Source organism: Carassius gibelio, chromosome B10 (assembly GCF_023724105.1).
Source record: "Carassius gibelio isolate Cgi1373 ecotype wild population from Czech Republic chromosome B10, carGib1.2-hapl.c, whole genome shotgun sequence".
Lineage (NCBI taxonomy): Eukaryota > Metazoa > Chordata > Actinopteri > Cypriniformes > Cyprinidae > Carassius > Carassius gibelio.
This window is the reverse complement of record NC_068405.1, coordinates 8,866,406-8,890,480: the sequence shown is the minus strand read 5'-3', so window position 1 is coordinate 8,890,480 and position 24,075 is coordinate 8,866,406. Positions and strand designations below refer to the sequence as shown.

At 37.2% G+C, this 24,075-nt stretch overlaps 1 protein-coding gene across 1 annotated transcript in view; it reads left to right on the top strand.

Moving 5' to 3' along the window:
* The first annotated feature begins 2,634 nt into the window (after window positions 1-2,634).
* Window positions 2,635-24,075, top strand: part of itga1 (integrin, alpha 1) — a 46,219-nt gene continuing 24,778 nt past the window's right edge. Inside the window, exons 1-2 of the mRNA XM_052567803.1 lie at window positions 2,635-2,898; window positions 21,642-21,762. Coding sequence (XP_052423763.1) covers window positions 2,856-2,898; window positions 21,642-21,762 — 164 coding nt within the window. The 5' untranslated portion in view covers window positions 2,635-2,855. The remainder of the gene's footprint in view (window positions 2,899-21,641; window positions 21,763-24,075) is intronic.

The following is a 24,075-nucleotide window of genomic DNA, read 5'->3' as shown; positions in this document are numbered from 1 at the left end:
GACCAGGGAACAAATTTCCGAGGAGGAGAAAGAGAGATACGAGAGGCTCTAACAGAACTGTCCCCAGAACTCCAACCCCAGCTTGCCAAACATAAAATACATTTCCACTTCAACTCACCTGGTGCACCCCACTTCGGTGGAACGTGGGAAAGGGAAATTCGCTCTGTGAAAACAGCACTTTACAGAGTAGTAGGAAGTCAAGCTGTCACGGAGGAAGTACTCCATACTGTTCTCCTGGAAGTAGAAGGCAAATCCGAACTCCTGAGCAGACGCCGATGGAGACATTCCCAAATTCTGGCTGATCAGTTCTGGTCTAGTTTCATTAAGAACTATCTCCCAAGTCTACAGTCTCGCCAGAAATGGTATTCCACATCTGCAGATATGACCCTAGGATCTGTAGTACTGATGATGGACCCTCAATTGCCGAGAGCACACTGGCCTATAGGACGTGTCACCAAACCTACACTAGACCGGTAGCCAGACTGATTGTTCTATCAGAGGTTCAAAATAAAGATGAGAACTGTTCACAGGTGCTGAACTAAGTACTTATTTAGGAACAAATGTGCTCCACACATTTGGGGGCGGCTGTAAGAAAGGCCACGCAGATAACTGAACAATCACTTATGCGCAACTCCAGCGCCGACAGATGCGCTTAAACACAACCAGCGTGCATGCAGTAATCTGTGAGCAGTGCTCAGTTATGGGTAGAACTGCGCGAGAAACAAAGTGAAGGCAGTACGTGGGGCTGTGCAGATGCTAGTATTCATGCCATTCTTGGACGTAATATAGTTATATTGTGTGCGTTAATGACATAGTAAGTTTCTATTCTCACTTCCTATTTAATCATTTACTGTAGACTATCGCGTTTGGGTGCTATATTGTGATTATGGCCAGTGTCTAGATGACACAATGCTAGATTCATTTAATATTTCCCTGTTAACTATTACAAACACAGTGTATATTATGTTTGGATAGATATTCAATAATATATTTCTGCTATACTGTATTGTACAGCTAGATACTTTGAGTTTCAAATCTTTGGCTTTTAAGTTTCACTAGTAATAGTCGTTATAATTGGTGACACACTTTTTATTTAGTCACGTTTCTGTACATGTGACTGTGTTTAATGGCAATCATTATTTCTGTGACGATGCTTGTTATTACACACATTACAGTTTAATTACTGTTTAGTTATTGAATGTATGTATATGGATACTACATTTATATGTTATTTATTTTTTGTTATTTCTTTAATTCCAGAACCACACATACCCAGAGACGGATATGTTATAAAGCCAACTGCTAGATTGTTTGCCCATGCCTACTCAACTGTTCATTAAATAACCTAAATTCAGCAATTGGTCTGGTTCCTGTGTCCTGACCGGCATCCGAGAGTGATCACCACACAAATAAGTCTCAGCGATATATCTCAATATACAGTCCTTCTAAGTCTCACTAATATACTCTTTAAAAATACCACGAGCTGCATACAGAACACATACAGAAAATATATCATATGTCTTTTTGCTTTCATATTTCATGTGTAGAAAAAGAGTTAATGCTCTCTGACTCATAACACTCGTGCATGTGGAAGGAAACAATGTTAATCTACAGATAACATAATTCAGTGCACAATTGATAGAAATGTTATTCTGTATAAAGAACATATGAGAATAAATCTGTTTGGACCAGCCTCAACAGCTATTGGCCATCTTGGACCTAATTGCTAGTTTATCAAAGCCGATGACCAGCTAAGACAGCTGAAGACCAACAGACCAGTTGATGATCATTTTAGACCTGCTAATGACCGTCTCAGACCAGTTAATGAACAATCTGAAACCAGATAATTATTAGACCAGCAAATTACAATCTGAGACATCTCATGACTAATTTAGTGTGGCTAGTGACTGGTTTAGACCTAAGTGAGCAGTTTAGACCAACTAATGACTAGTTTAGACCAGCCAAGGTAGGACTAGCTACTGACCACCTTAGACCAGCTTATTAACAGGTTGGACCAATTAATGATCAGACTGGACAGCAAATTACCATCTGATATATAATGACTATTTTAGACTGGCTAAAGACTTGTTTAGACCTTAAAGGTTAAAACAGTTTAGACCAGCTTAATTACCAGTTTAGATGAGCTAATGAACACCTCAGACCAGCTAGTGACCAGTTTAGACCTGTTAATGAGCAGTTTAGATGAGCTAATGAACACCTCAGACCAGCTAGTGACCAGTTTAGACCTGTTAATGAGCAGTTTAGATGAGCTAATGAACACCTCAGACCAGCTAGTGACCAGTTTAGACCTGTTAATGAGGAGTTTAAACCAACTAATGACAAAATTAGACCAGTTAGTTTAGACCAACCAGTGAACAGTTTAAACAAGCTATAATCACCATCTTAGATCAGTTAATGTCCTGTTTAGACCAGTATACACAATTGCAGGCAAACAACAAACAAACAAACAAACAAACATAGTAGTAAAGATATAAATAAATCTATATATAATCTATATATAATTATTAATTCTGCCTAAAACTCTGCTAGTACAGCTACTTGACTGTGAATGAGAGAGAGAGTCCTCCCTCAGATGCCCAGATAAACCCTCCCTCACCGGTGTCCTCGCTTTCAAATACGCTTTTTAAAGTCTGTCAAGTTGTAGTTCAGGCAAAAGGTGTGAGATCTGTAGACTTGCACTGACACATTGACTTTGCGGATGAAATGTCCTGTGTATTCCTCTGAGAGTGTCTGACTCGAGTGTTGTCTCCAGAGAGTCGAGCTGCTGCTCAGTTGAGCGTCTGCTCTTCCAAGGACAGGAGCCTCGTCTAAGGCTCTGACAGCGAACCGGGAAGATGCTTTCTGGAGTCGTTCAGTTCACACTAGCAGCGCTTTTGGGTACGTTTTTTGTTTTTATTGTGTCGTATTTAGCATGTTTTCGGTCAAATGTATGATGATGATGATGTCAAAATCCTGAGCGCGAATCTGTGCGCGTTGTTTATTCCGTGCATGTCGCTCTATATTTCAAAGACCATACGTGCAATATAATATAGCATATTATTAATCCGGTGTGTTATTTCCACTTTGGCAGGCTGTGGTCTGTTAATCTGAACAAAAGTTTTTTGTTATTTATCTTCTCGTAGACGTAGAGAACATTACTTAAACGCATTTTTATTTTTTATTTTTATTTTTATTTTTTATTTTTTGCGCAGCACATGCTTGCAAAGTGTATGTGCATATAAAATGTTACAACGCACTTTTAGTCTTACAGAGCAACTGGCTATGTTATTATCAGACTTTTTATTCCCTACTGCTTCCTCATATTATAATCATCACCATTACCCTGACGTTCTGCATTCTGGTGCCCTTTGTCATTTTTTGCTAAATACAAAATTGTAAGTATGAAGACATAAAATATGACTTCTGAGGAAATCATTGAAGACATGTACTCTCACATGAGATAAAGACTCCAGTCACATCAGTCTCCTTACTGAAGAAATCAGGGGCAGTTTTAGTAAATAATTTTTAGGGTGGCAACACCAAAGCAAACTTTTGAATCTCTTAACATTAGAAATAAATACAGTAATATAAAAGCACTGAAACTATTTGATTTTCTTTCTTTTTTATATATTTTATTTAAAGCTTTTCACTTTTTACAGAACAACCCCAACCCCATGCCAGCAAATAAGTAACTAATAAATAAAGTACATATATAATGAAAAAAACAACAACACCAAAACAGTTATGATAAATGCCTGTATGTATAAGTGCATATATACACAGAAACATACAATATCCATACATACTTATGTACCAATACACATTATAAACATCTACATACATTAAAGTCAAATACTTAAAATAAAATGCCAATACCAATGATATCCCAATTATAGGAAATAGTGAGTTATTGCACCCTGCAAGACGTTATATAATCTACAGTACCACACCCATTAGAGCATAAGTCCAAAATGTTAAATTCAATCATCCTCTTCCAGAAATTCCATAAAGGACTTCCAAATCTGTAAGAACAGGGTTCTTTTAACTGCTTACACACATTTTTTTTTTTTACTCTCTTTTTTTTCAAAACTTTACACATAAATCCAAAGATTGCACACACAGAATGCCTCACATCTCTTGCAAAATGAAGCACTGCGCTCAAAATATCTCAAGCACATCTAATAAGCAAACATTTGCAAACACCTTTGCCATAATAATAATTCCTGTTAGATTTTTGTGCTACATAAAGAATTGTGTTGTGTTTTGCTAAGTCAAAGGCAGAGAATTAGCGTATAGTTTTGCAGATTTGATCTGTGGTTCTGCTGTTTGAGTGTCAGCTTTCAGAACTTGTGTGACAAGTATAGATTTTGAGTGTAAGCAGTTGAAAAAAAAACCCTGTAAATGCTTATAATTCAAATACACAGAGGATGAATTCCCTGCCAAGTGAACATTGAGATCAGTTACACTAACAAAAAATCTCTTACTAGGATTCAGCAATAATTTTTATGGCTCAATGTCTATTACAGCATACATCAATTAAATTACAGATACAGATGTATAATTCAACAATGAACTTTGGGGGGGGAATTTTCATTTTACTACTGTAAGGTAATCTTGCTGCAGATGAAAAGCACTAGCAGTTCAAATACCAAAGAACTGTATAAACTTGGCATGTGCCACAATACAGTACAGTAAAAATAAAATAAAAAGGTAAATTTAGCATTCTCTTCCATTACAGTATACAGTACTATAGCAGTGTCTTGGTCTCCTGACACAAGACTAGCTATATATTTAGGCAGTCATTTCTCACTTCTGCAAAAATGCATTACACATTATAAATGGTTACAAATAAAATTTGACAGTCACACTCTTGGTGTACAACATGTGCTACATTTTGTTGTAGATATAGGATAGTGATGAATTACATTATTTAATGTAATTGTACAGTAATTGTACTGTATGTGTAAGTAAAAACCCCTGTAGATGATTGGCTCGGCCCTCTCCGTTGTTAGGATGCAGAGATTCTGATTGGTGTGATCAGTTTTGCAACCTAATGTTTAACTTACTCATTGTTAAACTTTTTGAGAAACGTGCCTTTGTTTTGTAAACTGAATTAAGTGAGTGCCAACTAAAATCAGTTATATTAGCATTTTAGAAAACTCAGACCTATCACAGTTCAAAAGAGTGTTTTTGCCATTATGTTGCATTACACTGTCTTTGCCGTAGATGAAAAATAGCACATGAAACATTGCTCACATATATATTTTGATCTGTGATAATTCTGGGGTGGCACATCTTTTTTTTCTTAGGGTGGTAGTTGCTACCATGTGCTACCCGGTAGATCTGGAAGAATGTTTTATTCTACATGGAGCTGGATGCATCATCATGTCAGCTGACATGTATATATTTTGAAACTTTAGATAGCACTTTCAGTGTTACACAAACTTCTTACATCCAAGCCAGCAGGTGCAACTATAAGGTACAAAACCATCAGTACTATTGAAATGAATACGAGCCATCTAAACAAAAATACAAATTTCCTAATGGCACCTCAAAATATAAATCAACAGTTTGGCTGTTGTCCACAAAGCTGCATATTGGCAACTTTTAAAACACCTTTAATGTAAAGCTTTAATTAATGTTAGGCTATTAAATGGTAGGAAGAGCACTTTTTATAAAGAAAAGCTATCAGTGTTCCCTCCCTATTAGTTTAACCAAACGAAGACTGCTCATATCTCTTTGAGTGCAGTTTCTTAGGAATGCATGTGATGGAGGCTTGTGACCCGCGTTAAGGAATTGAGATTTAGATGCAGCTGCAGTTAGAGGTTCACATTGACTCACATAAACTGCAGGATCATCACAGTGTCGCTTCATCCATGCACTTAAAGGAACAGTTTACCCAATAATTAAAATTGGCTGACAATTTACCACCCTCAGGCCATCCAAGATGTAGAAAAGTGTGTTTCTTCATCATAACAGATTTAAATAAATGTAGCATTACGTCACTTGTTCACCAATGGATGCTCTGCAGTGAATGGGTGCCGTCAGAATGAGAGTCCAAACAGCTGATTAAAACATCACAATAATCCACAAGCAATCCACACCACTCCAGTACATCAATTCATGTCTTGTGAAGTAAAAGTGTGTTAGTCAAATCCATCAAGATGTTTTTAACTTCTGACCTTTGCTCCTGGGTAAAATGTGAGTCATTTATTTGTATTGGTTTCTCCAGTGAAAAAATAGTCTCGACTGAATCAGGAGAAACACCAGAAAATGGTTTTAAACAAATATGTTGGTGGATTTTGATGTGAGAGGACAACAGGGGATGGACATTTTGTTGGAGGAGGCGTTAATATGGATTATGAACTGATATTTTGGCCAGAAGTTAAACGTTAAAGTTCAAAACCAAGGAGCTTTTCACGTCAAAAGATGTTTAATGTTAGATTTTTGGATTATTGTGATGTTTGGACTCACATTCTGACGGCACCCATTCACTGCAGTGAATCCATTGGTGAGCAAGTAAAATAATGCTAACATTCTCCAAATCCATTCCCATTAAAAACAAACTCATTTACATCTGGAAATGTCTGAGGGTGAGTGCATTTTTATTTTTGGGGTAAACTGATCGTCTAACTCGGGTCCAGACCCTACCACCCTTCAAAATACTGGTTTATTAACTTTCATGCATATATGGCACTATGATAAGCATAATACTACATTACCAACGGAGTACGCTGATACTCTTTGGTGGTTTTATTTTAGATCCTATCATTCACTTGCTTTTTTTAGATGCTCCGAGACTACAGATCAGCGCCCTAATAGTTTAATAGTTAGTTTGTGCATGTCTGTCTGCAATACTCCAGAGACTCAGATGTGGTTATAGCAGTGGTGACAGTAAAGCTGTGTAAATTCCTAAAGGAGATGAGTGTGCAGGTGTTTTGGTTTGACATTAAAGGAAAGTAATCTGTTTTCAGTCAGCATGAGTGTAATCTGCATAATCTGGATGCGCGGGACATCAGATACATACATATTCACATGCATGTCTAAGGCCTGTGTAATATGTTATGAAAAGCTCTGTGGTATTTCTAAATTATTGAGTCATTTCCTATGTATTTCCTGAGATGTGCCATCTGTTAAATGCTGAGTCATTGGAGATTATGATTATAATTATTGTAAGATTGATTGCAGTAGTGTTTTCTTGGATAAATACATAAAATTGCATAAGGAATTATTTTTATAGCATTGTTAATAAATGGCACTGACTCGCCAATGCCTTAAATATCCCATAATTTATTTTATTAATTTTACTATTGTAGTCATTTTTTATATTTAATGATATTGCTAATATTTTATGATACTATAGACTAATAGACTGCATACGGTAAAGTTCAGTCTGTGAATCCTGAGATTTTTTTTCCATGGATAAACAGTGTGTCCAGTTTATCTCCAGGCTTCGATAGGAATGCATTCCTTCTGTGTGTGCTTTATGTACAAAACGCCTGCACTGTCTGGGATAAATAATGGATTCATTGAATGCTTAACAGATTCATAACAGCAGAACTGTTTTTGCTCCCTGCCGCCTGTGAATTTAAAGATATACTCTGTTTCTCCCCAAAATAAAAATCTCATCATTTACTCACACTGCTCAAACAAATATATATAGAAACATATAATGAAATATAATGAAAGTCATTGTTTCGGACCCCATTTCTTTTTCATTGTATGGACAAAAACTATCTTATAATATGCTCCACACTGAAACAACATGAATGTGAGTAAATCACAACCAAATTTTCATTTTACGGTCCACTATTCCTTCAGCTCAGACTCATTAAACCTGTTTCACTTCATCAAGTGATTAGTTTTTATCCTGAGCATCTAATATGGCTGACTGTAGTTTCATTTCAGCCCTTTTTGTCTAATTTAATAAAGTGGACCAAAAATAGGGTCATTAGGAGATGAATGGTCAAGCTTAAGTTAGCCATCTGCCACTCCCCTCGCGCTGGCATGAAGAACATCTCCACAGTTATAAATCCAGAGCACTTACTGGCAAGGGCTTCAAATCTCCCAGAAGACCTTGCTTTGAACTGTCTTCTTCCATACTTGGAGACTCCAGATTGCTGAATGCATTCCATTACATGCAGACAAGCCCCAGTCCTTTCAAAGGAAATGCTCTGACTCATAATTATTGTTGAAGACGGTTGTAGACAAATTTGGAGTTGATGGTACCCGATGAGGAGTTCAAGAGCAGGCTGGTCATAGAACATGCCATAGTAACTTTGGCAAACCACTTACTTGTCTGAAAACTGGCACAGAATGTGCAGTTCTGTTTAAATGATCATAATAGATATAATTACCGCTTTGGTCAGCCTCCAATTTTAAACAACTACTCAAGGAGCTACTGTGAAAACATTCACACTGAATATGATAAATGGCTACCATGCGATCTGGATGGTTTCTCATAAATGGTTGTGATAAGGCTCGTTTTTTGCTATTGTGACTTGATTGCAGGAAGTATTCTGGGTTCCAGGGTACATTTAAACATTCTTGATGACTGGGAAAACATCTCCCGTCATCTGCTTTGTGCCAGCGGCTGTCAAATCCTGGAAAAGTAGTGTTGGTTGTTTGGGGGCGAGTGAACCGGAGGCTGGCACGTCCCTCACTGGTGCACTGTTCAAGTTTCCATGCCATGTGCGCATACTTAGCTTCCTTAGGTTCAAAAACATCTCCAACTTTGATCTACAATAACTACTTGGGGAAAATCATGTCTTTCATTTCCAGCCACTCAAAAAAACTTAAGTGCTCATAGGTTTAGTTATCCAGTTTAGTTAAAAGGATTTTACACTTTAAAATAAAAATCATAATTTACTATCCCTTCAAACTGGTATGACCTTCTTAAACAAAAGTATGTTTTAAAGAATAATTTTTAACAGTTTTTTTTCCATTCAATGGAAAACAATAACATTAGACCCCATTGACTTTCATTGTATGGACTAACAGTTTTGTTTTACCGAAGAAACAAAAGTCATATTAGGAATGATATAACACCTTCAGATAACGATGACCTAAACGTTTTGGTGTAAAAGTGCACCTGAATTTAAAGCTTGTCTTTGAAGTGGGTTCTGTTTCATATAGAGCCGCTTCTTGTACATTTTAAACCACAAACACTGACGACTTAAAAAAAAGAAAAGAAACAATGCGCAGGAAGTAACACTTCTGAGAATGGAAGACTATCATTGTTCACTTTAGTTCAGAGATCTGCAGATGTTTTGCACGTCTTTGTATGAACTATTCAAGCATTTCACAGTTTTTCCTCAACGGATAAGACACATTTTAATTAAATGTAACACATTTCTTAAAACTATGACAACATAAACAGTAGACAAATAAAAAACGTATGTTTATGGTAAAAATCACTTCAAAATGTGGTTTTCTTTAATATAAATCAGACGTTGCTTTCAAAGAAAGACTGATGGACTGAACACTCATTACGCACAGTCAGATTTAATAAAAACAGTATGACTAAGGCCTCTTACAATGAATGAGATTTCACAGAGCAGCCTCGAAACATGTTAAGCCTTGCAACATAATACTGCAGTAATCTACATTTATAGTATAAACAATTCCTTAAAATGCAGGGGGGTTTTTTGTGCTTACAATACTGGAAAAATGTACCATCATTTGAGGAAAAGTAGTTTCCGAACTGGGATAGTATGTTAGGAAATGCATTACCATCACCCACATTTATGTGATGAAAACTGTAAAAATTAGATAAAATGTGTGATTGCATTTATTCTGAATCAGCATCTGGATCAGGAAAGAGGTTACTGTACTATATCGCTCTGCTTGCTGTGATGCACCTTCCAATTTACCAGAGAAAAGGACAAATACAGTAGCGCTGATCACATCTGACACAAATGTTTGCGTGTTAAATACCAGGAAGAAAGCAGGCGCTTAGAGGGTAGGAGGTGAAAAGTAAGAAGGATCTGTGATGTCAGCCGAAAAGGAAAAACACTTCAGAAGTGCCTGTTCTTGGTAAAGCAGAATTCCTCAAAACGAGGACCGTTATAATGAAACATTATAGGGGAAACCCCTGATCTCCCATAAAATGTTCAAAATAACAAGCCAGACATTTCGAAGCAGCTAAAGAGCATGACCCCAGGGGTACGACCCGCAAACCTCTCGCTCTCAAAGACTGTAAACCTCACAGCACAAAATAATGAGAGAACAGATACTTTACAGGTGCTTCATCTGTGTGTGTTTATGGGCCGTCTGGGGCATTGTCGAATGCTATTTTGCATGCTTTAAACATACCTTAAATGGTTGTGGGAAAAAAGTACCTACGGTACTCAGAAGTTTGTGATTTTAGACACGGCATTGAATCATTCATTCAAACAATTTGTTCAAAATTGCTGATTCATTCAGTAACAAGTATCAAGAGGCTGTCTTTATGAAAGAATCACTAAATCATTCACTCAACCAACTAAAACCTAAAATTAATCCTGGAATTAAATTGCTGCTATGTTGCTCATTTAGCTCTTTTTTTTTTTTTTTTTTTTTTACTAACAAACAAACATTTTTTTTTTTACTAGAATTCTGTGGCTAAAATGTAAGTTACTCCTGTTTATTGAACTGCTGTTTAAAAGATTGAATTTTAACTACTTATTCCTCAGTTATTTAATTTAAATTTTAATCAATTTCAAGTTAATCAATTTATATGTATGTATTGTTTTTGATATAATGATACATTGCTAAAATAAAACATAGCTACTTTTTAAGGCTGTATTTAGTAGGAGGACCGTGCAAGAGAAAGCTAAACAAAGATTGTCTTCATGAGCCTTATTTATACATCATGTGATTGAACTTCACCCAGGATTCAGAAGGAAAGGGCAAGAAAGCCCCTTCTATGATTGCATTATCTCCACTTTAACCCAACAGCAAATAACATACCTTTGCCAGACACAGAAAAACAAAACTTTCAGACTGTTAACAAGTTGACATGCTGCACAAACTCTTTTGAGGTCTCTGACATAGAAACTTCATATTTCTTGCAATATTAATGATTTTTGCTGTAGAGTGACATCTAAAGCAAGATATACATATAAATCATATATATTGATAGGCCTATATATTTTAAGCAAGATCCATTTGCTACCAGTACATAAAATACTGCAGCTTTTTTTCCCATCTCACCATAATGTTTAGCTTGAACTTTGGCCTCTACAGAGATCTAATCCCCAAACTCACATGAATCACGTACCATCCGGGATAACTAAGCAAGCTTTGATTTAAACAGACACTGCAGCTGAGAAAGATCAGTCAGTCCATGTACATGATGGTTTTAATTTCAGCTGCATGTAAAACGGCAGTCCCGGGGAATGTTGGCCTTCAGCGCTGCTCCAGGAAGTGAGAATCGAACTCCCCTCCAGCAGGACAGCAGCCCAACCTTTCCCAGAGCCACACTAGCATGTGACGTCCTGTGATTAGCCATGGGGATGTTTTGTTTTATTCTCATGCTATAAAACATCTATTTTATGGCTAATTTTGCTTTTCTGATTCAGACCACAGGATCTGAATGTCAGTGTCATTAATACAGTATATTGCGGAAAAATATACACAATCAGAAATGTTGAATAATTAAGACTTTTTATGTTTTTGAAAGAAGTTTATACTCACCAAGGCAGGATTTATTTAATAAAAATTACAGTAAAAACAGTAATATTGTGAAATGTTATTATAATTTAAAATAACTGTTTTCTGTGTGAATATATTTTAAAATGTAATTTATTTCTGTGATCAAAGCTGGATTTTCAGGAGTCTTCAGTGTCACATGATCCTTCAGAAATCATTCTAATGTTGATGATACTGGTGCTCAATTTTCTAAAAACAATACAGTTTTTTTTCTCAGGATTATTTGATGAATAGAACATTTTAAAAAAAGTATATTTGAAACAGAAACATTTATTTGAAACAGAAATCTTTTGTAATATTATAAATGTCTGACTGGGTTAATGGCTGTTCAAAAATTAGCTTTTTCATCATAGGAATAAATTACATTTTAAAATATATTCAGAAATAGAATATATTTCTTTTAAATTGTAATAATATTTTTACTGTATTTTTCACCAAATAAATGCAGCCTTGGTGAGCAGAGCTTCTTTCAAAAACATAAAAATATCTGAATTATTCCAAACTTTTGACTGCCAATGTATATGTTTGTTCTGGGCAAAACACGTTAAATATATTGTGTCAGTGGAAAATATATTTAATGTAAACCTTCAAATGCCAATGTATTACAAAATGAGGCAAAAATATATTAATATATTTTTTTTATATAGTTTGTACAAAATATACAGGAAATCTATGTAATAAAACATGCAAACATTTAAAATGTATATAAAAATATTTAAATATATTTAAAAATATATGACTTTGGACCACAAAACCAGTCGTAATTGTAAATTTTTCAATTAAAAAAATTCACACCTAAGAATAAATAAGCTTTCCATTGATGTATGGTTTGTACATCAACTTAACTATTTGAAAATTCTAAATTCTTAGCAATGTGTATTACTAATAAAAAATTACGTTTTGATATATTTACAGTAGGAAATTTACAAAATATCTTCATGGAACATGATCTTTACAAAATATCAAGATTTTTTGCATAAAAATCGATAATTTTGACCCATTTAATGTTTTTTTGGCTATTGCTGAAAATATACTCCATCATGACACTTATTGTTCACGCTTGATTGTTTCTTTTACTACATTTTTTTGGGTTGAAATGCAGGAAGTGACCCGCTATGCCCTGTGCCGTGTATTTTTAGTCTCAAAACATTTGTGTGATATGCTTGAGCAAGTTGGGTTCCTGGTCCGTCTGTGCACCATGTGGCTGTGTGGGAACGGCCGTTTTGGGGAGTGTCTGGGTGTGGTTGCGTGTGAGTGTTTGTAGAAGGTGGGCGTTTGACAGGACATGATCGGGGGTCTCTCCCCTGTTAGTGCGGAGGAAACTGGAATGAAAGCTTCTGGACTCAGCAGGGAGCGTTATGTCATTCTGTGGGCGGACTTTTTCATGGCCAGTAAAACACTGCTCCTCCAGAGGACACATCTGAAGGCAGTATATTCAGGAACAGGATATTGGGGTTGTGTGGTGAATCCACTAAAGAGTGCTGGCACTTTTCCAAGTGCAAACATTTTTGAATTTACTAATAACATGCAATACAACCTTACATGTGCCGAAATTAAATTAAGTACTTTTTTTTTTTTTTTTTTTTAAATAGACACACCTCTTTCTATGTGCGAATTGCATTCACTGCTATATTTCCGAGGATTGCTGCATAAGAGTAGGGCCTCAACTTAATTTTCTTTTCAATTGAGTAACAGGACACGTTCAACAGGACACATTTACTTGATTATCTTGAGATCTGCTTTGTCATGAAAGAGCGTGTGTGAGCCAGACAAGGCCTCGACCCAGGCCTCGTTTCTCATAATCACGTAGCTCTCCCGCTGCCAAATGGGCTGATTTAAAAAATCTTAGCCCAGATAAATCCAGCACATTGCTGGTGTTGGATGATTAAATCTTATAACATAATACATTTTATCAGATTTTGGCAATGTCAAGTTACACATGATCGAACCTGAAGGGGAAAGACAGCATCGTTTAGCAGGCTTTGCAATGTAAGCATGGATAGACCTCGTCACTTTAAACGTGTTCCCCTTTTTATTCTTACATCTTCACCGATACCAAGACTTTGCTTTACAAACAATTGGGCATGATGATATCATTTTGATGATGTCAAGTCATCCAGCTATGTTAGTTTGGCAATGTTTTCCAAAATGAAAAGGTCATGCATGCTTTTTGAACTCTGCAACAGAAAACTCAAAGCTGCTGTCAGCAGTTCTTCAGTATTGCCTTCATGTGGTTTTTGTACATTGGATGGAGAAAGTTCTGCTTTTTGTAGGGTATAGTTTTGTTTTCACACTTTGCCCCTGCATGCATGCATAAAGGATGTCCTGTCTTATATGAACGAACATGCATTATATTTATAATTAAATCATTTCGTGGAAACTCAAGTGTGACTTGTAAGAAGCGCTCTATGCACGTGTGAGACCACCATGTCAAAAATAAAATAAATTCTAGAGCCTACACATGATCATTTATTATCTATGTTGCTTTATGCATTGAATATAGTGGAATAAAAATAACTTTTTGTTACAAAATAATGGCAAGAAATGTGTTTGAGTTGTCTTCACAGGCTACACACAAAAGCAACACACAATGTAGACGATTGAGTCCGATTTCCAAAACAAATGATTCTTGTGAGCCAGTTCTATTAATAAGCAGTCAACACACTCTCATGGCAATTTGTAACTACGTTACATTTTTGGCAAATTGGTGGTGAATTAATTTTGTATAAATTTGTACAGTCTCACTTGTAGTTTTATATGGCCTGCTTAGGCTCCGCTGGGGGTCTGGTTTAGTGGTGGACCTTCTTGTTTCCTACTTTTTCTAAAAATCATTCATTTTTGTATGAATCAAATCATAAAATAGTTAATTTTTTTCATTGTATTGTAAATAGTTACCAGTTTACAGTTTTTTTCAATCGCTAACAAGCGCTTAACCATACTTCAGATACTTTTTCTAAACTCTTAACACAGACTAACACCTACAAAACACAATTGGCCAAATGGATAATTTTCTTCTCAAAAACACATTTTGTTAAATATATACTAAATCTTCATTTCAAAATAGAACACACCTTTCTCTGTACACACCAACTTTACCAAATCACTGGAAATCTGACTGAAAATTAAATTATTCTGTCAAAGAATAACACTTGTTTTCACCTCACAAGTTACATGCAGTCAATCAAAGTACACCAGGTTTCAAAATACTGGCTATTGTTGACATTACAAAAACTGCATAGACTTTTCAGTCTCAGTTTTACAGGTATTTGCATGCAAAACATGCAATTCACTGTTTTACACTAAATTTCTTGGTTAGGAACTGTATGTCCAAATGTACAGTAATGTTCACATTAAAAAGCATTCCAGTAAAAAGCTATTTTTTCCTTTACTGTTTACTGCAGGAGGTACAGTAGAAACACGGTATGATAGAACAGAAAAGGTTTGACAGTATTGCTTACAGTGAACAAAATATCCATGAAACACATAAGAGTTTTCTGAACAAAAAACAACAACAGCAAAAAGCCCAGATAAAAAAGGGGGGGGGGGATTTAAAATAAAAACAATCTCTCACTGCTCCTCTCACTGTTCCTGCTCCCCTCACTGCACCTATCACTGCTCCTGCTCCTCTCACTCTTCCTGCACCTCTCACTTCTTCTCTCACTGCTCCTGCTCCTCTCACTGCTCCTGCTCCTCTCACTCCTCCTGCACCTCTCACTTCTTCTCTCACTGCTCCTGCTCCTCTCACTGCTCCTGCATCTCTCACTGCTCCTGCATCTCTCACTGCTCCTCTCACTGCTCCTGCATCTCTCACTGCTCCTCTCACTGCTCCTGCACCTCTCACTTCTTCTCTCACTGCTCCTGCTCCTCTCACTGCATCTCTCACTGCTCCTGCTCCTCTCACTGCATCTCTCACTGCATCTCTCACTGCTCCTGCTCCTCTCACTCCTCCTGCACCTCTCACTTCTTCTCTCACTGCTCCTGCTCCTCTCACTGCTCCTGCTCCTCTCACTCCTCCTGCACCTCTCACTTCTTCTCTCACTGCTCCTGCTCCTCTCACTGCTCCTGCATCTCTCACTGCTCCTCTCACTGCTCCTGCACCTCTCACTTCTTCTCTCACTGCTCCTGCTCCTCTCACTGCATCTCTCACTGCTCCTGCTCCTCTCACTGCATCTCTCACTGCTCCTGCTCCTCTCACTGCATCTCTCACTGCTCCTGCTCCTCTCACTGCTCCTGCTCCTCTCACTGCATCTCTCACTGCTCCTGCTCCTCTCACTGCATCTCTCACTGCTCCTGCTCCTCTCACTGCATCTCTCACTACATTCTCTCACTGCTCCTGCTCCTCTCACTGCATCTCTCCCTGCTTCTGCTCCTCTCACTGCATCTCTCACTGCTCCTGCTCCTCTCACTGCATCTCTCACTGCTCCTGCTCCTCTCACTGCTCCTCTCACTGCTCCTGCTCCTCTCACTGCATCTCTCACTGCTCCTGCTCCTCTCACTGCTCCTCTCACTGCTCCTGCTCCTCTCACTGCATCTCTCACTGCTCCTGCTCCTCTCACTGCTCCTCTCACTGCATCTCTCACTGCTCCTGCTCCTCTCACTCCTCCTGCACCTCTCACTTCTTCTCTCACTGCTCCTGCATCTCTCACTGCTCCTGCTCCTCTCACTGCATCTCTCACTGCTCCTGCTCCTCTCACTGCTCCTCTCACTGCTCCTGCTCCTCTCACTGCATCTCTCACTGCTCCTGCTCCTCTCACTGCTCCTCTCACTGCATCTCTCACTGCTCCTGCTCCTCTCACTCCTCCTGCACCTCTCACTTCTTCTCTCACTGCTCCTGCATCTCTCACTGCTCCTGCTCCTCTCACTGCATCTCTCACTGCTCCTGCTCCTCTCACTGCTCCTGCATCTCTCACTGCTCCTCTCACTGCTCCTGCTCCTCTCACTGCATCTCTCACTGCTCCTGCTCCTCTCACTGCATCTCTCACTGCTCCTGCTCCTCTCACTGCATCTCTCACTGCTCCTGCTCCTCTCACTGCATCTCTCACTGCTCCTGCTCCTCTCACTAGGACTGCTCTTCTCCCTGGGCCCCTTGCTCTTACTCTTCCTCGTCCATACATTACAGTGTTTGTCTTTTTCTGTTTCTGTTTCCAAAAAATCACTCTTCAAAGTCATCCTTTTACTGTATTGTATAAGTGTCAATGTAATAGAAACAAAATAACCCCTGCCATTGAGTCTAAGCCAGATTGGAATCAGTTGTGGTTGGCCCAATTTACACAGCATAAATCAGCTAAGATATATTGTTTTTGAGCTGATATCTTTACAGAAGCAGAGGTTTTTATACTGTATCTAAGGTTTGGAACATTGTTTTGCTATTGTGGGATATTGTGTGTTAACATTTGTAAATACTACCAAACGATCCATAATTTTGTTGAGAGGTATAGCTTGTCTGTTCAGAAAATGTAAGCATTGTGGAAATGTGTTTACTGACCCCATATTGTGTGAAAACGACTTGAAATGTGTGAATAGTATGGCCACAATAGACAGATGCTGTGCTAATTGTGTTTAGAGTTATGAAAATGTGACAACTGCTTGGACAAATGCTTGTTAGCGACTGAAAAAACTGTAAATCATTCCCAAAAACCGCCCTGTATAAAAGTTGACTAAAATAACATTTAAAACCATTAACCATTGTTAAAATATGAATAATATATAAAACTTTTATATTTCAGTTGCTTTTGTCAAAAAATAGCTAAAGCGAAAATTGGAATAAAAGTACATAAAAACTATATAAACATAAAAACCTAGAACTAAAAATAACAAAAACACAAGCGAATTACTAAAACTTCAGAATCAATTTAAAATGAAAATGGAAACTAAAAAAACTGTTAAACTATATTAAAAATATAAAAATAATAGTATTTCAGTAATATTAAACACTGTATTTACAGAATTAGCTGAGAGAGTTTATTTTATACATAAGCAAAAATTTTAATTAAATATGCCAGAATGAATATTCAGATTTACTTCTATATATTCATGATTTACATTTATATATAAAGATTTTTAGCTTTATATTCTGATTTACAAAGATATATTTTGGTATTCAGACTTACAACAATATATTCTGATTTACATTTATATAATCAGATTTATAAAAATATATTCTAATTCAATTCCGTATCCACAATTTACATTTATATAGTCACATTTTATAGAATTATTTCCAGTTTGGTGCTTCAGAGTTATTATGTTCAGTTAATACTTATAGTTTATATTCCATCTATGGAGGGATCCTGCTGTTCTTTAAGAGTGAGAAACCCCTGAGCATCTGAATCTTGAGTATAAATTGTGTTCTTGGAGTGCTGTGATCCATGTGTCTGGGCGTCTTCCCCATCTGTGATCAATGCAAAGGGACTCTTTGGCTGGTGGCCATCTTGAATCACCTAATTGCCTTTGTATTTTCTCTGACTTACTGTAGAAGCTTGAAATCAATCACATCGATTGAGGGAATGGATGAGAGAGACATTCCCATTCACCAATCCAGCAAAAATGATTGAACCCCAATGCCAGTGTTTTAAAGGCTTGTCTTTTTATGTATTCTCAAGGTTACGTGTCTGTGTGTCACTGTGTTCGCAGAGCACTAGCTCAGAGAGCGTCCTGTTTTAAACCTCATCAGGAAGTCTTGCCTTTTCCTCTCATTATAAATTACAAACACCGTCTTCATTAAGAGAGGAGCCAGTTCTCCTGGTTTTAGAGGATGGTGTGTGTCTGTGAGGAGATAGATTTGGTCGAGGAGGAAGCCAGCTGTCCGGTTGCCTTTGGCCCTCTACATCTTTGTTTACAGTGTCAGTAGATTGCAGAGGAAATTCATTCTGTTTATCTAACTTACAAATCCGACCCAAAACAGAACAGCTGCCCCTCAGGATGGGAACGGGTTGGCGCATGTCTTCTTCGTCTGTCTTCTTTGTCTTATTTCTGTTGCTCTTCTTGCTTTTCCCAAACATGATCGTTGGACATTTGTTGTTTCGCTGACTTTCAGTTTCTCTACTATTCTTCACCTCCTCCACTTCCACTGTTTTTCTTCAGCTCCTCCTTTGAATTTTTTGCAGCTTTTTCTTCAGATTCTTCACCTTCTTCTCTTCTTTCACCTTCTTCCTGTTATCATTCTTTGTCTTCTCATTTTTCTGGATGTTCTTCATTGTGCTTTTCTTAAGCTTCTCCTCTGAGGTTTTTATGATTTATCATCATTTTCTTCTTCTTCCTCATTCAATCATTATTTATCTTCTTCATTGTTATAGATCTTCAAGTTCCTCAGATTCTCTCTGGCCTTCTTGAGCTTCTGGGCCTTATTTTAGCTTCTTTTCAGCTTCTTCTGCATCATCATTTTCTTGAGCTTCACTTTTATTAGCTTCGTCTTTAGATTCTTCTTAGTCTACAGCTTCATTGTGTTAATCTGTTTTGGTCTTCTTCTTCACTTTCATAGCCTGAATATCTTTATGTTCAACTTTTGTTCTTTCTCGTTACAAAACACACTGCTTCCATCTAGATTGCAGAGGAAATTGATTCTGCTTATCGAACTTGCACAACAAAACAGCAGTTCCTTCGGGAAAGGCCCACTGGTCAGCATGTTTCTTCTTCTTCTGCGCTTCTTCATCTTCTTTTTCTTCTGCTTGTTTTCCAGAATACATTGGTTGAGTCTTTCCTGTCATAGTGGTGAGTGTATAAATGGTCTTTGGGCTAGTCTTTCAGATGGTCACTCTTCATGCATATCATCCTCAGAAGTTAAAGAGCCAGTAAGATGAAAATTCTAAGCTTCCTATCCCTGTTTATAAGTCCTGTACAATAGGTTTAAATCCATCCAAGGTTAAAAAACATTGTCATTTTTTCAAAATATCATTTTAAAATTACCTCAATTCTCAGAGATCCCCAAACGGTTTGCGCGAAGCTGTTCAAAAGATTCAGTTTCCTTAAACCCCACCTTTCGGTTGCATACTGTGTTCTGATTGGTCAACTGACATAGTTTTGATTGGTTGTTCGGCACACAACATCATGGTAAACAATGCGTTAGCATCTGTTTGGGGTGAATTATGTCTTATTCCTCTCATCGCGAAGCAAACAGTAAAATAAAAAACTTGAACAGTCTCGCTGCTTTTTCTTCTGTGTGTGCGTATTCAAGCCACGCGCTTCAGTTTGAATCTGAATAGCGTGTTCAGCTCGGGGGCGTGGTCACATTAGATATACTGAAGGGAGACGTGAAAAACAGACATCACGTTGTTTTCATATGGATTACTTTATCACAGAATATTTGTTTTCGGCAGCACTTGTTTAGTTTTAAAGTAGACATGTCAAGCTTTCTATAGATATCCTCTCATGTCTCTTCGTTTAGTATTCACGGAGTTACACTTCATTTTAATGTTTGTAAATCATGATCAGCGCAGACAGGCTGCAGACAGCACACATACTGATAAGACGCTCGGGAGAAAACAAACACATAATTTCATAATCATACTTCGCGTTGTGATTCGGAGATGCTCGTTGGTCCAAATAAAGTTGGTAATGAACCCTCTTTCATGGCCAAACGCTTTGAAAATCCTGCCTTGAACTCACCGAGATTAGAAAAGCAGTCATCAGTGAAATGTTGTGAACACAACAAAAGGGATTTGTTGTACTGCTCTGTTATTGTGGTAAAAATTAATTTTAGCCATTGGTTCTTCTGATCTTCATTCTTTGGCAGTGAAAATAAAACAAACTTGCCTTTACAGTTAAAAACACACTGTCTCCTCGACATGATGCTATCACACCACACCAACCAGAGCATCTGTGTCAGGGGTGGGGCAGGTCAGAGTTCGTTTCTCCCAAGACGTTGGCGGAGATTATTATGCAAAGTGTTCCTAGTGACGTACATAGAGATGGGCAAAAGATTTGAAATCTATAACGACTCGTTTCAGTGATTCAGAGTCGACTCCTTACTTTAGAAGCCAATAACTTTATAAATCATGTACTTTTTGGTTTAATTACTTTGCACATTGTTTACACTGATGGACAGCTACACCATACACTGTAATACAGGTAATTTTTGATTTCCCATCTGTGTGGCTCTTTAAGACTCAATAGAAACCGGGGCTTGGCTGGAAATCTTAATTACTGTTGAGTGGACATTCATACAAGGCGTGACCACAAACAAATGCAGCCTCCCTGTTTCCTCATTGAGCCATGACTACATGTTTTACCTTCATTATCTCAAAACATGACAACAGACATAAGGCAGCACAACTGGATTTCTGTCTCTTCGTATTCTCACCCAAATCCAGCCATCTACTCAACACCACAGTGATTTGTTAATCTTCACAATTCCTGTCCAAATCCTGGAATTGAATAAATCATGACTGGAATTCCGTTGCACACAACATGTGAAAAGACTCTCTGTGGCCTCTGCACAATGAGGCATTTACACACTATATTTAGTTCTCCTTTTATATACAGTACAAAAAGTCAGACTCTGGTGGTCTTCATGAAGAGGACATTGTCCAATAGGTCAGGACAGCTTCTCCGCATTGCTCTGTGAAATTCCTCTGCCTTCTACGCGTGTATTGCTCCCCCTAGGATTTGCATGTTTCATTCCCACACAACTGGGCATGAACAACTGGGACTATTTCTCTCTCTCTCCCAAAACAAAAAAGGGGGGGGGAATGGAAAGTCTGTGTGTTTGTTTATTTACTTATTTATATTAATATTCATTATAAATATTTAACAATTAATAAACAGCTGAGTAATTGAATTAACAAGTCAGCTAAAGAAAATACTAGCATTTATATTATCTGCTCATTGGAATCATTTTTTTTTATTATTATTGGACAAATTAGTCTGACCATTAGTCTTATTTCTAAGATAAAGTGAGATGCATATTGTATGTGATGCTTATGTTGTCTTTTTTGTTGTATGTTTCTTGATAGCTCTGCTGCCATGGTTGTCATGTTTCAATGTAGACGAGAAGAACCAGATGTCATTCAGTGGACCAGTGGAGGACATGTTCGGATACACCGTCCAACAATTTGAGAACAGTGAGGGAAAGTGGTATGTTTTCACGTCATATCTATAAATGCTTAGGGGCCAGTTTCACTAAACAGGGCAAATTCGCATCAGAGCACAATTCCAAAACAACGCAGATGGGCGTGGAAATTTCTGCAGGTGATACACTCCCAATGCGCAATTTTAAAGAAAACAGCCGCAACATCTCATTTACATATCAAACAACGCAATCTACCAAGCACAGCGCAAATTAGCCTAGTCGCATATAAAGAATAAAGAAGCCACAGTATCTTGAAAATAACCAGAGGTCCAAAAATGATGGGTTGCAAGAAGGTTTGATAGACATCTTTAGAAACTTTCCAAAAATACTGGAAAGTTTCCAAAATTTCTGGAATGTTTCTGAAATTTACTGAAAATGTTACCCTAGACCTGGTATTGCGTGACTCCTAGTTGAGTATTCCAAGTCTTTTATTTTCTAAAGCCAATAAAAAATAATGGCTAGGCAAATAACATTTTCGGATAATGTGCTCTTCTGGCATTCAAAATAAATTAATACCTGTGGGAAAAAATCCTCTCCCTTCTACCACATGCTCTCTGTTCTCAGTTCTCTTGTTTTTGGTGTCTCTTCCTAGCAACAACAAATGCAGCCATTGTAAGCGCAAAATAGTATAAATCATTATTTTTGGGGAATTAAATATTGGTGCATATATCAATAATTTGATGAGTGCAAACCTTAATATTGTTTGTTTCATTTTAATACTCTCCTCCCATAAATTTTGCATTTGAAAAGTCTTTAATAAAACCTGACTGTACAATTTTAACGCTAAAATACGGTTTGTGCTGATGCAAGCTGTTAGTAAAACTGGCCACAGGTATGCTATTTATTGAAGTATTTACTGTATATTATTAGAATATTTACATTTGAAAGTTTAAAAATCTCCGTAATATTTGCATACTGAATTCTGATTGGCCATTGCTTTTTTTTGCCTCTATTTACCATTTTGTACAACCAAAACAAGTGTTAGCACTAACGACGCTATAGCAAACGTTTTTGATGCTCTAATTTACTACATAATAAACAATATACTCAGAACTATCCCATAATAATGCTAGAATTGTCATTGTAAACCCATGAGCATCACTGATGTAGTCTGCTTTTGTAATGGCTCGTTTTTTCCCAATAAAGTCATCAAGCTAATGTACTAAGGCCTGCTAACTCCATTACGAATATAAATAAATGGGAACGAATTCCCTACTGTATGAAACAGTTCCCCTCAGCGAAACCTCAGTGAATTCAGACATCTGTAGTCTCTTATAAATGGGTTCAGCAGCAGGTTTTAGCACCACTTGTAATGGTTAACCCTCTACAGTACTTTCAGAGAAACACCTCAGCTGCTGTGAAACCCCTAAACCTCTCACAGGTGGCCTTCAATGACTTGTAAACCTTGCCAGTTAGATGATTTAACAGACGAGGGATGGATTTTAAAGAGTACATTAGGGTTTTTTGAGGTTCATGATAACAGAGAAGCAGCAAAAATTGTTTAATGGAAAACGTTTTACAATTACATATCAATTACATTCATATCAATTACATTGATATTCTGTTGAAGCTGACTTTGGATTTTAAGTATTTCTATTTAAAAGGTTTTCATTAGCTAAAAATTTGAGGACGAGACTTAAATTGACTTCACATGTCACCTCAAACCTCAGTGATTGGATTTCTTCCCCCTCTTTTGTCCAAAAAATATATTTTGCAGAATATTTTTGCTGCTCTTTTCCATCCATTGAATGTGAATGGAGGCGGAAGGTGCTGAGAATAAAAAATGACATAAAGCATCATAAAATTAGAAGTGGTTATAGAAGTGGTTTAAGACATCAGTGTCTTTTTGAAGCTCTCATACAGTATGACTTCAGAAGACTTATGTGGATAAACTTCATGCTGCTTTTTGGTGACATTTCAGTATTATTTATACTTAACAAATAAATTATCATTATATGGAAAAGAACAGCCAGGACATTATACAATATTTCAAATGTTGTGTTCCACAGACACAAACAAATTTGAAAATATGAAATTACATGTTTGTATTTTCTTTTGTGAATTATCAGTCAGTCAAGGCTAAAACATACAGTATAATTTAAAGATTTTGGAGTTGACTGGTGTTCAAAGAAGTTGTAACCAGGGAAGATTGCATGGACTCCTGCTTGTGTCCACTACTGTCTCAAGGCTCATTTGTGCACAGGAATGTTAATGACTTGAGTTGTTTACATGCTTACACAAGGATGTCTACTTTTAGCACTGTTGTCAGAAACCTGAGGAACACTGCGAATGTTCTTTATTTCGGCTAAGTGTACTCA